The 15,182-nt window shown below is 38.3% G+C and overlaps 1 protein-coding gene across 15 annotated transcripts in view; it reads right to left on the minus strand.

Moving 5' to 3' along the window:
• The window catches only part of ERBIN (erbb2 interacting protein), a 116,118-nt gene that overhangs the window by 36,862 nt on the left and 64,074 nt on the right, over window positions 1–15,182 (minus strand). For all 15 annotated transcript variants that reach the window (XM_071731171.1, XM_071731168.1, XM_071731162.1 and 12 more), the window contains 3 exons: window positions 14,864–14,942; window positions 13,981–14,070; window positions 4,596–4,652 (listed from right to left, as the gene is read on the minus strand). In XM_071731171.1, coding sequence (XP_071587272.1) covers window positions 4,596–4,652; window positions 13,981–14,070; window positions 14,864–14,942 — 226 coding nt within the window. The remainder of the gene's footprint in view (window positions 1–4,595; window positions 4,653–13,980; window positions 14,071–14,863; window positions 14,943–15,182) is intronic.

Below are 15,182 nucleotides of genomic sequence, written 5' to 3' on the forward strand. Positions count from 1 at the left end.
TCTAAGCAATAAAACTGTCCCTTTGCTGTCATTTTACACTAGATATACAAATTCCACGCCAGTCCAACCCAAGATCTAGATGCTGCCTTTACACCCTGCTAGTGCTAAATCCTTAAAGGCTCTAAGGCAACCCCAATTTGCCATTTTTTATTAAGCTTTACTGTCTTACAGTATTTATTTTAAAATAAAATTAAGTCACTGTTACGGTTTTTCATCAAGGGTCCTGGTCTTAACATTTCAACCCAAAGTAAACATCAGCAAATCTCTCTGAACTATCTGCAAAATTTATCTTATGTAACACTGACAGTTTAACAAAGTAACTTTACTATTTCTTTTTTTCCTTGCCAAAATATTGGTAATCTAGCAGACACATTCACTCAACTGTAAAACATACACAAATGAGTCTGCGAGCCCAGGGCCTCAGTTACTTTCCTTCCCTTACCACCTGCCTGGTTTGTAGCATTTTTAGCTATTCTGTAACTAACATATGCTTGCTTTTCTGTAATGTTCAGAGCGAATATACATTCAGTCAAAATACAAACAATACTTCCAATAATGTTAAATTAACAGGAAAAATTCAATGCTAAAGCAAGGGGAATACAGGACTGGAAACAAAAGTTTACTTGATCACTGAGCTATAGTGATTTTCTTTTTTAGCTACAATGCTACATAATCCTTCCTATAAACTGGAAAACTTGCTTCATAATTCATATTTCTGAACTTACTGTCAAATTACTTCAACGCTAAGGGATCAGGTAGTCTAAATTATGGCTCAGATTCTGATGCTCTAAATAGCTTCTTTAACACCACAGCTTACTTCAAGCAGCATACACCTCAAGAGGTGCATGTGGTAGCAAAACTGGGCCCTGAGTCATTGTAATTACACTCTGAAATAACTTTATTCTGTCTAAAAAGACCACTGTTTTTGTTCACAATTAGGCAACACAGAGAAGTTTAAAAAAACAAACAAAAAAATTTCTTTTCTATAGGACCATTTTCCCAACTTTCAACTATGTATGAGATAAATGCCTCTAAAATAGTCTATTGTGTATTTTTGCTTTCCTTGCAGTAGAAGTATTTTCATTGGACTGCTCTGCATTATAATACTGCCAGTTTTGCAGTTTCTGGATGTGAATAAGCTCTAAGCAAAATGGTACATTTTTGGCATGGAGCAAGGTTCATTTAGTGTGTTGGCATTAATTACCTATTTTGATTAACAATTTTCCAGTCTTTAGCATTAAAAATTATGTGCATATTTTACTGAGGAATAAGTCTATCTGACTTTGTAGAAATTAATCCAAATACATTCCTCATCACAAATGAAAAAGAATTCACTGTAAATATGTGTGTTCGGTCTGTGTGGTGGCACTTTGGTAGTGAGGAAGGGACCAAGAGCTTGCTCCTGTGAGAAGATGCTGGAAGCTTCCCTGGCTCCAAAGCCAGACCCACCTCTGGCCAAGGCCAAGCCCATCAGCGATGATGGTAACAACTCTGTGATTAAAGTATTCAGGAAGAAGAAAAAAAAAATGCCATAAGTCCTGCAGACAGGGTTTGGTAAAAGGAACAGCTGAGCAGAGTTTACCAAGGTTAGTGACAAAGAAGGGGGAGGAAGTGCCTGAGCAGAAGTTCCCTTGCAATCCATGTTGAGCTGTTAGATGTACCCTGCATCCCACTGACACAGCATGGCAAGGCAGCCTGTGAAGGACAGTGGTGGAAGAGACGTGGACCTGCAGCCCCTGAAGGACCACAGTGGAGCAGAAGTGGACCTGAAGCCACAAAAGACCCCGCATCGGGAACGTGATTGCACCTGAATAAAGCCTTGACTCTGTGGGAAGCTCATGTTGGAAAGGAGGGCTGAAGGACTGCATCTTGTGGGAGGGACTCATAGCAGAAGGTTTGTGAAGGACTCTCTCCTGCAGGCGGGACCCCACGTGGGAGCAGGGGAAGACTGTGAGAACTCCTTCTCCGGATGAGGAAGAAGTGGCAGACACAGAATGTGACAAACTGACCACAACCCACACACTTCCTGTTCCCCTGAGCTGTAGGGGCTGACAGGGTAGAGAAATGGGGAGTAAAGTAATTTGGGCCCAGGAGAAAGGGAAGAGTGATGTATTTAAGATTGGGTTTTCTTTTAACTTTGTACTGCTCTGATTTTGATTGGTGATAAATTAAGTTGATTTTTTCCCCCAAGTTGAGTCTGTTTTGACTGTGACCATAACTAGTGAGTGAACCCTGTCCTTCTCTACGCCTATGAGCTTTTAGTTGGATTTTTTCACTCCCATTCCACAGTGGAGGGAGGAGTGAGCAAGAGGACATGTGACTCTTTGTTGCCAGTTAGGCCTAAACCACAACAATATGAAAATATTACAAGGTGAGAGCAAAGGGAAATGAGAAAAGACAGTTGTATCCTACAGCAAATATACTAGCATGCTCCCTTTTTTTAGCTTAAAAAAAACCTTTTGGATTTTCTATATTCTTAAAAACTGTATAGCATGTTCCTTTTAGACCACATACTCAGGTTTAGAGAACTGTGTAAGTTCGACTTTCACATCAGCTCCTGTCCTAACATAACAATTAAAGTCATACCATAGAAGCCTTGGTTGGCTCAGTCATTTGCTCCATGCTTTTATAACACACAGAGGCAGATGCACCTGTTGCAAACTATGGACAGCACAAAAAATTTTTTCTCCCCAGTGTGCATCATAGATACAATGTATTTTTCCAGTGTAAAATCCATATGAATGTGCTTAAGTTTAAAATAAACAAATAAATAAAAAGGAAAAGGAAAAAAAAAGACTAAAGAAAAAATAATACAGAAAAAAACACAATAGGGTAGTCTCAATAGCTTTTATCTCCCTTAACTGAACCACAGAAATACCAGAAGTGAGTAAGAAAGGTGGCAGCTCAGCATGTACTGTAGATCATGGAGATCCTGCAGAGGACATCTTCATGAGAGCTGTTATTTATTTTTTCAGCACATATGAAATCCTGCAAACACTGAAGTCAACAAAAAAATCCCCAGCAACTTCAACAGAAGTTGTGTTTGGCTTAAGTATGTTACACCATTTGTTTAAATGTCTCTTATCATGATAAGAGATCTCTATAAACTACTCTTTTTTAAATATTGCATGTAATTCATGCTATTAGTGCTAATTATGGCGATTAAAGTCAGGGTAATTTCATAAGCAAAATCTGTGTTTGGTTTAAGTTTTAATTATAGCCACTGTTTCTCAGTTAGAGTAATATACAGAGCAACAACCCCATATTACATTTCCTCTAATTTTTTTTTTTTATAGAAAAAGAACAAAGAAGGATTGATAGTATTAGTAACATGTGAATGAGCAGAATTATTAACATGTGGAAGATTCAAATTCACACTTTCTGATGCTATACATTTCATTCCAAACATGAGTTCTGGCAGCATCTTTACACAGCAGGCTGAACAGTATTTCGGTACACAAAAAAGGGAATTCCAACAGAACAGACCCCTTGGTCATATCTCAGGCATATATAATTAGTCACTAATTATACAGTCACTAAGAAAACTGTTGCATTTGAAGGACTGGCAATTTACACTTCAGTCTAATGCATGCAAGTCTCTGCTAGCATTTAAGCTGGACAGAGTTAGCTCCTCCTCTTCTCCACCAAAACATCTTGCACTTCCCAGAACAATCACCCCTCCTAGTATCTGTTTCCAGAGGAGGTCTCCTTTTATAGCAAACCACAATATATCACAGGACTCCACAGTTTGTTACTCACATCCCATCTTTAGGATCTCTGTTTCTCTCCTCATTGACCATCTACAGCTCTGTTAACCCACTTACACCTCCAGGGTCCGAGTCAGAAAATACAGAGCATTGCTCTAATTCATACAAATAGCAGAAAGTACAAGACCACTAACTCGGGCTTTTCTGATGCAATGAGTGAGAATTGCAAGACAGTTTCAGAGCGGTGCTGTGTTTTACGAGAGGGGTACAATTGGATTTGCTGTTAAAACAAACCTCTACGAATTTCCAGAACTATTACAGAAAACACTTAAGAGGAATATGTCGCCATTATGTTCAAGCCTGTTGCACTCTAGAATAGGGTAGGGTGTAACAGATTCCATGCAACACAGTAACTTTTTTCAGCCTTTAAGTACATCAAGCGAAAAAAAGCCTTCCAAGTCCTGTGAATTGCATTCCTCAGACATTCTGAGCAAACATCTCAAACTCCACATTTGACATAATGAACTTAATTAGCAACGCCTTAGTCTCAGACATCAGAACCCTATCTAGCCAGGCACTTGGCTCCCACACAAGTGTGTGCAAGGAGCACTGGACATCGTGAAATGATCATCCTGAGGTGCCCACACGAATATTTAAAAGATAAACAAGTTAGTACAAAGTGAGACAGTTTCAGCTGTACGACAGGAAAATGCATTGTGACAACTTTGTCCATTTACTCAGCTACATATTTTAATCTGGGACTTACTTTTCAATGTGCACTGCATTATTATTATTATTGTTATACGTACAAAAAAAAACCCAAAAAACAAAACAAAAAGAAAACCACCACCCTTTCAAGTAGTTTAAATATATGTAATCCATACTCACTTTGGCAATATTTTTAACTGGTTTTCTCTAAGTTCCAGTATCTGCAGTTTAGTTAATCTGTAACAGAAAGACATAACAAATTATCACAACATACAGTATTTTACAACAAAAGCAATTTCTGAATTATTACTATTGCTGAATTCCAAAGAAAGATCTACAAGACTGATAAATTTCTTTTTCTAAAACACAAATATGTTTTGTGTAAAAATCTGCATGTTATTTTAAATTAATTTAATGGGTTTGGTAAAACAGCAAACAAACTAGATCTTGTCTACTTCTCTGCAGCTGTGTAAACATACTTGTTTTCTTTCATCCCAGAGATTTTAAAGCACTTACTAGATTCATTATTGGCATATGTTATCATCATGTGCAGAAGTACACAGGAAGTAATAGAAGAAAGGTAGGAACAGACCGCACAAGTTAAGATGCTGAATACTGGCAATATATCAAAACATTTAATATTAAAAGCATCATCAAAGGCATACCTGTGATCTTCCACATGGGTAGGAAAACCCTTTAAATTCATCTTGAATTTCCTTCCACATTCTCATTCAACTCAGCTTCTTAATCCCTTATCATTTTGATATTTCTGTTAGAAGGCAGTCTGGCCTTTTTTTCACAAAATCCCTGGTTGCAAGATAAACCACCTCCAAAGCCCAAACTGAACTACTTGGGGTCAAGATAAGTTATAATAATTATAACTATCAGAGTTGGAAGGGACCTCTAGAGATCATCCAGTCCAATTCTCCCAATAAAGCAGGATCACCTGCAGCACATTACACAGGACTGCATCCAGGTGTGGTGTGAGTGTCTCTGTAGAAGGGGATTCCACAGCCTCCCTGTTCCACTGCCTTGTCACCCTCACAGTAAAAAAGTTTTTTCTTCTCTTTAAATGGAACTTCCTACATTCCATCTTGTGCCTGTTGCCCCTTGTCCTGTCACTGGGAACTCCTGAGAAGAGTCCAGCTCCATCTTCCCTGCACCCACCCCTTAGATACTTACAGACATTAACAAGATCTCCCCTAAGCCTCCTCTTCTCCAGGCTAAGGAGCCCCAGCTCTCTCAGCCTTTCCTCATGAGGGAGATGCTCCAATCCTCCAGCCACCTCTGTTGCCCTCTGCTGGACTCTCCAGTAGTTCCCTGTCTCTCCTGGACTGGGCAACCCAGAACTGGATGCAGTATTCCTGCTGTGGCCTCACAAAGGCAGAGTATAGAGGGAGAATTGGCCTTCCTGGCAGCAAGGGCACACTGCTGGCTCATGGATAATTTAAGGACCCCCAGATCCTTCTCCTCTGAACTGCTTTCCAGCAGGCCCACCCCTAACCTATATTGCTACTTGGGGTTCTTCCTCCCAAGGTGCAGGACCTTACACTTGCTCTTACTGAATCTCATCAGGCTCTTCTCTGCCCAGCTCTCCACCCTGTCCAGGTCACACTGGATGGCAGCACAGCCCCCTGGAATGTCAGCCACCCCTCCCAGCCTTCTATCACCAGCAAACCTGCTGAGGATGCACTCTGTCCCCTCACCCAGCTCACTGATGAACATGTTGAACGAGACCAGACCGAGTACTGACCCCTGGGGTTCACCAGTGGTTACAGGCCTCCAACTCAACCCCTGCTCCTTTGAACATGACCCTCAGACTCACACAGAGCTCTCAATCCACCTCACTGTCCACTCATCTAGCCCACACTTCCTAATGAGGATGTTAATGGGAGACAGATAAAAAGCCTTGCTGAGGTCAAGGTAGATACATCCACCGCTCTCCCCTCATCTAGCCAGCCAGTGACAACATCACAGAAGGCAATCAGGTTGGTCAAGCATGATTTCCCTTGGATGAATCCATGCTGACTTCTCCCAATGACATTCCTTGCTTTCCCATGTTTTGTGATAATGTCCAGAAACTATTTTGTCCAACACCTTACCAGGGACAGAGGTAAGATTAACCAGCCTGTAGTTCGTGGGTCATCCTTCTTGCCCTTTTTGAAGACTGGAGTGACATTAGCCCTCCTCAAGTCCTCAGGCACCTCTCTCTCTCAAAGATGATGGAGAGTGACTTAGCAATAACATCTGCCAGGTCTCTCAGAACTTGTGGATGCATCCCATCAGGGCCCATGGATTTATGGACATTCAGCTTGGCTAAGTCATTTCTAACCCGGTCCTCCTCTACGAAAGGAAAGTCTTCCTCTGTCCAGACCTTATCTCTTACCTCTGGGGTCCAGGATTCAAGAAGGCAGGCGTTTGCAGAGAAGACTGATGCAAAGAAAGCATTCAATAACTGCCTTCCCTGTGTCTTCAGCCACTAGGGCATGGGCCTACATTTCCCCTATTATTTCTTTTTTAATTGATGCACTGAAAGAAAATGTTATTGTCCTTGATATTCCTCATCATCTTTTGTTCCACATGGGCCTCAGCTTTCCTTGTTTCATCCCTGCATTCTCTGACTACGTTCCTATAATAATCCCCAGTGGCCAGTCCTGTTTTCCACATTCTGTAAATTTCCTTCTTTTTTGAATTTTTTTCCAGAAGACCCTTACTTATCCACACAGGTCTTCTATCTCCTCTGCTTGATTTCTTCCTCACAGGGATGCACCAGTCTTGAGCTTGGAGCAAATAGCATATGAAAGTTGCCCAGCACTCACAGGCATCCATGCTTTCCAGAGCCCTGGCCTGTGGAATTCCACCAATAGATCTTTGAAGAGCCTAAACTTTGCATTCCTGAAGTTAAGGGTTGTAACCTTACCTATTTCTCTACTTCCACACAAAGTGGTAAATGCCACCATTTTGTGGTCACTACAGCCAAGGCTGCCCCCAGCCTTCAAGTCCCCAACATAACCCACTCTGCTTGTTAATAACAGGTTCAGCAGCCCACCTCCCCTCATAGGGTGCATCAGAAAGCTGTCATCAGCACTCTGCAGGAATCACCTGGACTGTGTGTGCCTGTCTGCATTGCTTTTCCAGCAAATAACTGGGTGACTGAAATCGCCCAGCAAAACCAGGGCCTGTGATCATGAGGATACTTTCAGCTGTCTGTAAAAGGCTTCATGAGCCTCCTCATTCTGAACTAGGTGGCCTGTCATAAATATCCACCACAGTGTCACTTGTGTTTGCCTGACCCATAAGCTCTCAACACATTCTCCCTTCTCTCGTAGGCAGAGCTTGATGCATTCCAGGTGTTCTTTCATGTAAAGAGCCACTCTGCCACCCTGATTTGATGATCTATCTTTCCTTAACAGTACATAGCTGTCCATGGCAGTTCAAAGAACTCCTGACATTTAAGTAATGTACATCCCAGTAGAATTTTTTCACCAGGACAGCAGTGACAAGAATATCATTGTTCAATAAAATGCAGAAACTGAGCCTGGTTTAAATATGCATAGGATTGTAAAGACAAGACTCCTACATGTGACCCACTAACAGCCCCCAAAACATTAAATAGGGCATTAAGCTCCCTGACTCAAAAAGGAGCCTAGTGAACAGATCTTTCCTGATGGTGGTTAATAGAGTATGTTGAAATGATAGAAATAAAAACCTTAGTTTTTATTAAGTAGTAAAAACAGAAAGCTGAAAACAGTATTTTTCCCCTAGACATTTGCTCATTTTTGATGCACCTCTGCTGCACCTAAGAATAGCCTAAGAATGTAACAGTCATAGAATCACAGAATGTTAGGGGTTGAAAGGGATCTCTGGAAATCATCTAGTCCAGCCCCCCACCTTGAAACACAGCAGAGGTCAACACAGGCCAGCAATGCAAGCATTACTGGCCATCTGGTAGCAACTGCTAGACAGGAACCTCCTCTCTCCAACTTCTCAAAGAAAAAACAACACTCTAAGAGTACTGAAAGATTACCCTAATAAAAATCCAGCTCATGCTATTAGTCTGTTATCGCAAAAGTGGGGTCCTTCGCCTGGTGTGCTAGAAGTTGATCCACAGACAGAGTCAAGATACTTGCATTAATACCCAGTTCTGTGTAGAAAAGGGAGCAAGGTCATATTCCACAAAGAGATCACCATTTCCCAAAACAGAACTACTTCTATATAGACAGAAACATGTAAAAGTACTTTATCTCTGATTATATACTATCACATAACATGTTTGGTTAACTAGTTTCTTGCTTCCATTTCAAGTGGCAATGCTTAAAAACCCATGCTCAAAGAGTAGGGGGTTTTTTGTTAGTAGGGTCCCTCTAGCCTATGGGTGGGTATTTTAGCATGCTATTTGTACATTAATAAGCTAATGGTATGTTAATACAGTGAAAGCAATTACTCAGTGTTTTCTACCTAGTGCTCAATGCTATAATCAAGATAAACTGTAAGGAGTACTCTATTCAATCCCTTTCATCTGTTTTGCAGGCCTGCCTCAAGGCTATTTGACTAGTTGGGTTGTGTTTTTCTCTAACTGTGACATGTTTTTGTATAATTCTTGCTGTTCCATAGTCATGTAAGCTCTGGTTTTGTTCTGTGTGTCTTTTGCCTTCTTTTTATGTGACTTTTTACCCCTGAAATTTTACTATTTCAATTAATAACTCATATCAATTCTAGGATGTAACTGGAAAGGTCGTCTTAGTCTTCTTACCCTACTTGCATACTAAAAAACCAATCTGTAACATAACAGAACTTGTTTAAGCACCCTCACATTTGAACAGTCACTTTGGAATTGGGCTTCTGAACCCAATAAAACTAATAAAACACTGCTACACTTCATGTTTTGCTTTGATGTCAGGAAAAATATCATATAATTTGTAGTTTCTCTTCACAACACGTGCATGCAGTCAAATATCTCAGCTGAACGCAGTAGAAGCAAATCTCCAATCATATGCTGAACTATACACACACACACACAGACACACACAGACACACACAGACACACACTTCCTTAACTCTTAGCCAAAAATGACTGTACTACACTTCTAATCAACAAATTTTGTGAACTTAAAAAGACAGCCTTTGGTGATAGAAAGGTTGTGAACGTATTTCATGTCCTCATTTTTTTTCAACTCACTCTTAAGAAATTAGAGATAAAAAATTCAAATTTCTTATGTGTAGAGCTACACAGAGGCTACTAGGAAAATACTTTGAACCTCTCCTGGCTGGCAGATAAGGATGGGTCTAAATTAGTAATTTTCTTGCAGTGATTGATGAGAATACCAGACTGAAGCTGTTGTCAATCTGTTAATGAAGGGTTAATTCAAGTTTAAGTTACACCCATGATAAGGATCTGAACTACCATAATGGAACCAAAAAATTGTTGTTTAATTTGGAAAAGAAATAAGAGACACAGAACTAGCTCATCCGTACTATAAGAAAAATAAAATCATAGTGGCAGAACATGTATTTCCTGAGCCACTCTATCACAAGAATTTGTCATACTCATACGGAAATACACTTCCCAACTTGAAAAACCCCTAACCACAGAAATACTTACACACTACATGAACAAAAAGCTGCAACAGTGTATTTTTCAACTTCTATCATACTTGGTCTAACAGTCTCAACAAAATTATTGTTGCAGTATTATTTTTTAAGGTAATCAACTTAGCTTGCTGTTAAAACGTAGCTCAGCTTTTTAATAAAACAAAATTTCTACATTAACACTTTGCCAGGTATTCTCCCTAACGTGATTTCTTTAACATGACTTAATATGATTTCTTTCTGGAAAAAAAAGTAAAATAAACATAAAGCAGGTAAATTAAGGAACTTGCTGTTCAACAGCAGTCATTTCTTCAGAAGGTTAAAAATATTTCAGGAAGAGATGCTCTTTATTTTTCACCTTCTTTGAAGTTTTTTTTAATGGGCAATTAATTTTTTAAAATTCTATCTAAAATACTAAGGCTAAAGGACCAAAATGTGTGTATCCTATAGCAGATTGCATCCACAGACGTTTCAGAAAAATTGTATGTATGTAACTCAAAGTCTCAATTTTTATTATCACTGTACATTTGTGTAAAAAGTAGATACCACTAAAACTATTTACTATTGCAAGTGCTACTGCCAAACTGGTGAGAAAGACGATTAACAGTGAAATTAGAGCAACATCACAATAAAAATTTCAAGAAGCAATACTTACTTACAAACAACTTTCTCAGTCATTTTAGAGTGACATTGAAGATAGACTTTTTGCTTATCCTAAACAACCATCAGTAAATAAACTCTCATTTAAGTTACTGTCTGAAAATGAGCACACATTGAGCTTCAAGTTTAGAATGCTCTGCATATATATTTGTATAATTAAATATAAATATACATGTTGTATTTAGACATATCAGATATGGTTTTCTTCAGCCAGCACAAATATTTCTCAGATTTCTGAGCACTGGCATAAAGGCTTAGACTTGGAGCGCTCCCTGTATTAATGCATTCAAATTAGAATTTGGGAGTGAAGGAAAAATTCATGCTATCATATCAGAATTGCAAAGAAACTGGCACATTCAATCAAAAGTCTGATGATTTTTAATGAGACTAACAAGCCATTCCACCACATCACTGAAGGACAGCAAGTATGTAATGCTCATAAATACGGGAGATAAAAGTCAGATCATCAAGACCTCAATGGTATGCAAAGTTTTAGCACAAAATATTAAAGACAACAATAAGCATCAGGCTTATTTTGTTACTCACAAATCAAAGGTCTATTTTGGGACTAACCTGTTCGGTATTTTTTAGCAGCACTTTCAAAGGACAGAAAAAATGTTTAAGTTAGCTGATGACACTAAGGGCAGCCACAGACAATACTGTGTATTATTAGGGCAGTGTAGGGAAAAAAACCCTGCACAACTGTAAGGACTGAAAAAAATAGAAAATGGAGAAAATACCATAGGACCAAGTACTCTGATTTCCTTGTAGAGTCATCAAATACTTCTGAGTTGTCCAGTGCATTAGCTGATCATGTGGAAAATGACACTAGGCAGCTGAAAAAAGGGCTAGTGGAACACTAGAGTAAAACCACAGACGTTTCCAAGTGAAACAAGATGATAATCATGACACTGTACAAGCCATGAAGAGATCTTAATCTGAATTCTAAATATAGCTACATATATTATCATCCTCTGTCAAAAAGGTGATTAATTCATACAGAAAATTGTTCCAAGATGTATTAATATAATCAGCTACAAATGAAAAGTTGCCATACCAGGAAGAAACAGAATTTTGTTTAGTCTGACAAACTGGAGGGGGGTTATGATAACACTATAAAAACAGTAGGTGAGAGAATCAGGCACAACACTCCGGAAAGATGACAGTAATTAAACTGTGGAACAAATGAATACAAACAGACAGAGAGAAACTGATGTGGGAAACCAGGTTTCTAACCCTTACTGTTTGAACTAAGCACATTGACACATGGAGCATAAAAACTTCTGCTAGCTTTACTGTACCAATAGCTTAATTTTGAAGAGGCATTATTACCTATAGTTGCCAGTAAGAGCAGGCAACAGAATTCAGTTATTCATGTGTTCCCATGTAATGAAAAGTAATAGCTGTAAGGTCATATACAAAACAATTAATTCACTAAGTGGAAGAAGTTGAAGGCTTGTCTTTTATGGGAACAACCAACAACCAACATTGCAAAAACTTCTAAAAAGCCTTTTTTTGTTTAACTAAATAAAAAATCCTATTTTGCACCACTAGACATACTTACACCTAGCTGTAAGGTTGTGGAGTGGCAGAGCAGTCGGTCACTTTCAGAAAAAAAAGTACTGAAGCGCAGGGGTCTGAACTCTACTTGGAAATTACATTTTGCAAATTCATTGTTTTCTAGCTTATTTGACCTAAATATCCTCCTATAGAATAGTGTCTATTCTGCGCAATACCATGATTAGCACGTGGATTTATATCAATACTTGCAATTAATTTAAAAAAAGCTGATGAGGAAAGTCTTAATTTCACTTGCATTGTCCTAGCGAAAAGTTAGGATGCTGCAAGTCTCTACTTACATTTTTAAAACCAAGGCTGAATTCTTCATAGTTATTAAGAGAAACACTACACTGGAGAATTCGCTTTCAAGTTGCCTTCAGCAACTAATTAATTCTTAAGCTATTTAGTAATTAATGACTTCACAATTTTCCTGACCATTAATCACTAAAGAAATGGACAGCGATGAAGAAAAAATTATAATGAGGTTCTTTAAACTACATGTAAAGCTAAAATACCTTTAAGACTATATGTGTCAAAATGGAGTCTTCAAATTTCATCTATAGTGCCTGTTTTTACTAAGAAAACCTTGCCACTTGGTTGGAATGTCAAAAAATGGAACATAAGAATAAGCAATCATTAAAATGCCAACAAGTGAAGACAATGCATCTTCCATAAATATTTTCTTCAGCCTTAATAAATGTTTTTGAACTGCAAAATTAATGTACCAGGAACAAGCATAACTAATGCTCCCGCATAATAAGCAGCTTCCTTGTTAGCTGAGTCTGTAACTGATCTGGTGATTTTTAATCATTTATCAGGGAATGAATATTAACTGGACAGAGTAGAACAGACCAACAACTCCAAACACAGATGAGTAATAAACTAATGGTCACTAATGAACTGCACCTGTGCTCATCTTCCATTCCACATCTCCTACCTGGCAGACTTCTACAGTGCTGGATTTGGGCGCATTTCTAATATCTGTAAACTATGCTGACTCAACTATAACTCTATTAAGTCTATTAATTGCTTCCACACAGTAACATGCCTGGTGAACTAACAGTCTTATTTCGTGTAAGAGAGGATTGCTGGCCACGGCACGGGCCAGGGGAGACACTAGGAAAAGAGAGTATAAGAGTGAAGATATGGAGGGGAAAAAACAGAAATGTGTAAATCACCATGCTAAGGACCACAGCATGAACTATGCTCATCGAAGAGTCTTCCTTTTAACAAAATTATCCTTTCACTTCTGCTTCCACAATTTAATCCATTTTAAAGAGACAGGGATTGGGTATTTATCTTGTATGCATTGCATGGAAAAATCTGCTTAGTCAGCACACTGTAAATATGTTAAGTCCTCAGAAAGATTCCTGACAGGGTACTTGAGAATTACAGATTCACATGAAGGAATCTGTGCATCCAGGAGAGGATAAGTAGGATTATGTCAGTATTTGCTTCACTCCAATTACTAAATGATAAACAACCTATATTTCAGAAATACTAGTCTCCCATACTTACCAGACTTGCACTGTAAAAGTAGCAAGTATGTGAGTTTTCTTTTTTTGGCTCTTAACAAGCATTCTGTCTGTACTTCAAAAGCTCTATTAAAAATGGTAATAAATATTTAGCTTTTTTTTTCTATCACTAGCACGCAGCATACATGGACTGGTAATGGACACTTACTCCTCACCTCCAGCTCACACTTTGCATGAGAAATAGCATCAAAGGTAGATATTAAGTTCCAAATTCAACTTACCTGCCAAAATTGGCTGGCAAAAACTCAAGAAAAGCATCATTCAGGTACAGCTGTGTTAGGTTTAGCAGTTGGGAAAATCCATCTGGAAGCCTGCATAAAAATAAAATCATGTAGTGCCTTTCTCCTAATTACATTTGTGGCATAAAGTCATATTATCTTAAATAATATAGAACTGAGGTCCTACATATTGGGAGCATTATAATTAAGGAGATACCAGAATTCCTACAAAATTAGGACTACATACTTTCTCTCTGTAAGATTAGTTTCAAAATTATTTTAAAGCATGGAGACTATTCACATACAATAAAAAATACAAACCACAAATGTAGTCCTGATATGTATTTGTGACTTCTTGACTGCTAAATATGGATGAAACATTCATTACAGATAACAAGATAAAAACCTATGCAACACCTTTTTTATCCAGAAGAACTACATTGTACAAAGTCTGTAACTCTGGCGGTGGTACTTCTGGTATATGAATTTTTTTACTATCGAAAGTGGCAGGGAAATCTATACATATAAGCTAAATTTGAAAAACAGAGGTACAAGGTTTAGATTATGTTATTATGATCATTATTGTTATTATTATATTTATTAAAAAGAAGAATATAAAGGAGAAGACAGAAAACTCATTCCATAATTCTCACTGTATTAACAGAAAAGTGATATACTTTAAAAAGGTGAGAAAGCCACCCAATACAATGCAGGATTGTTCACGTGCTCTATTGCATTGTGCAAAATATACTCTATCACAGTGAAATAAAGTTAATGAAAATACTTCCCAGGTAACTCTGCTTCTGTCTCCAATGACTGGCACATATCTGGAGCAAGTCTGAGACACAGCAGAGTTTGCAAAAGATATAAAACAAAAAAAACTTACTTTGAAATCGGATTTACGCTGGCCTCAACAACAGTCAAGACTTTACAGTTTTTTATATTTTCTGGAAACTCCTGTATGCCTGCAAGATACGGGGAGAGGCAGGGAAATATTTTCAAATTATTAAACTCCATCACAGGCATGCAAATGATGCACATAAAACTGTTAGCCATAAAAACATAATTTCATTTAGCAATCAGTGGACTGGTTCTCTGACACTGCATTTTAGAAATAGTTTTCATTCATGAAAGGCTCTTATGCAATATCAAATATTTAACTACTCTATTCCTGAAACATTTCAGATTGCAGCTTAGCAGACAGA

The sequence above is a fragment of the Heliangelus exortis genome, chromosome Z (assembly GCF_036169615.1).
Source record: "Heliangelus exortis chromosome Z, bHelExo1.hap1, whole genome shotgun sequence".
Lineage (NCBI taxonomy): Eukaryota > Metazoa > Chordata > Aves > Apodiformes > Trochilidae > Heliangelus > Heliangelus exortis.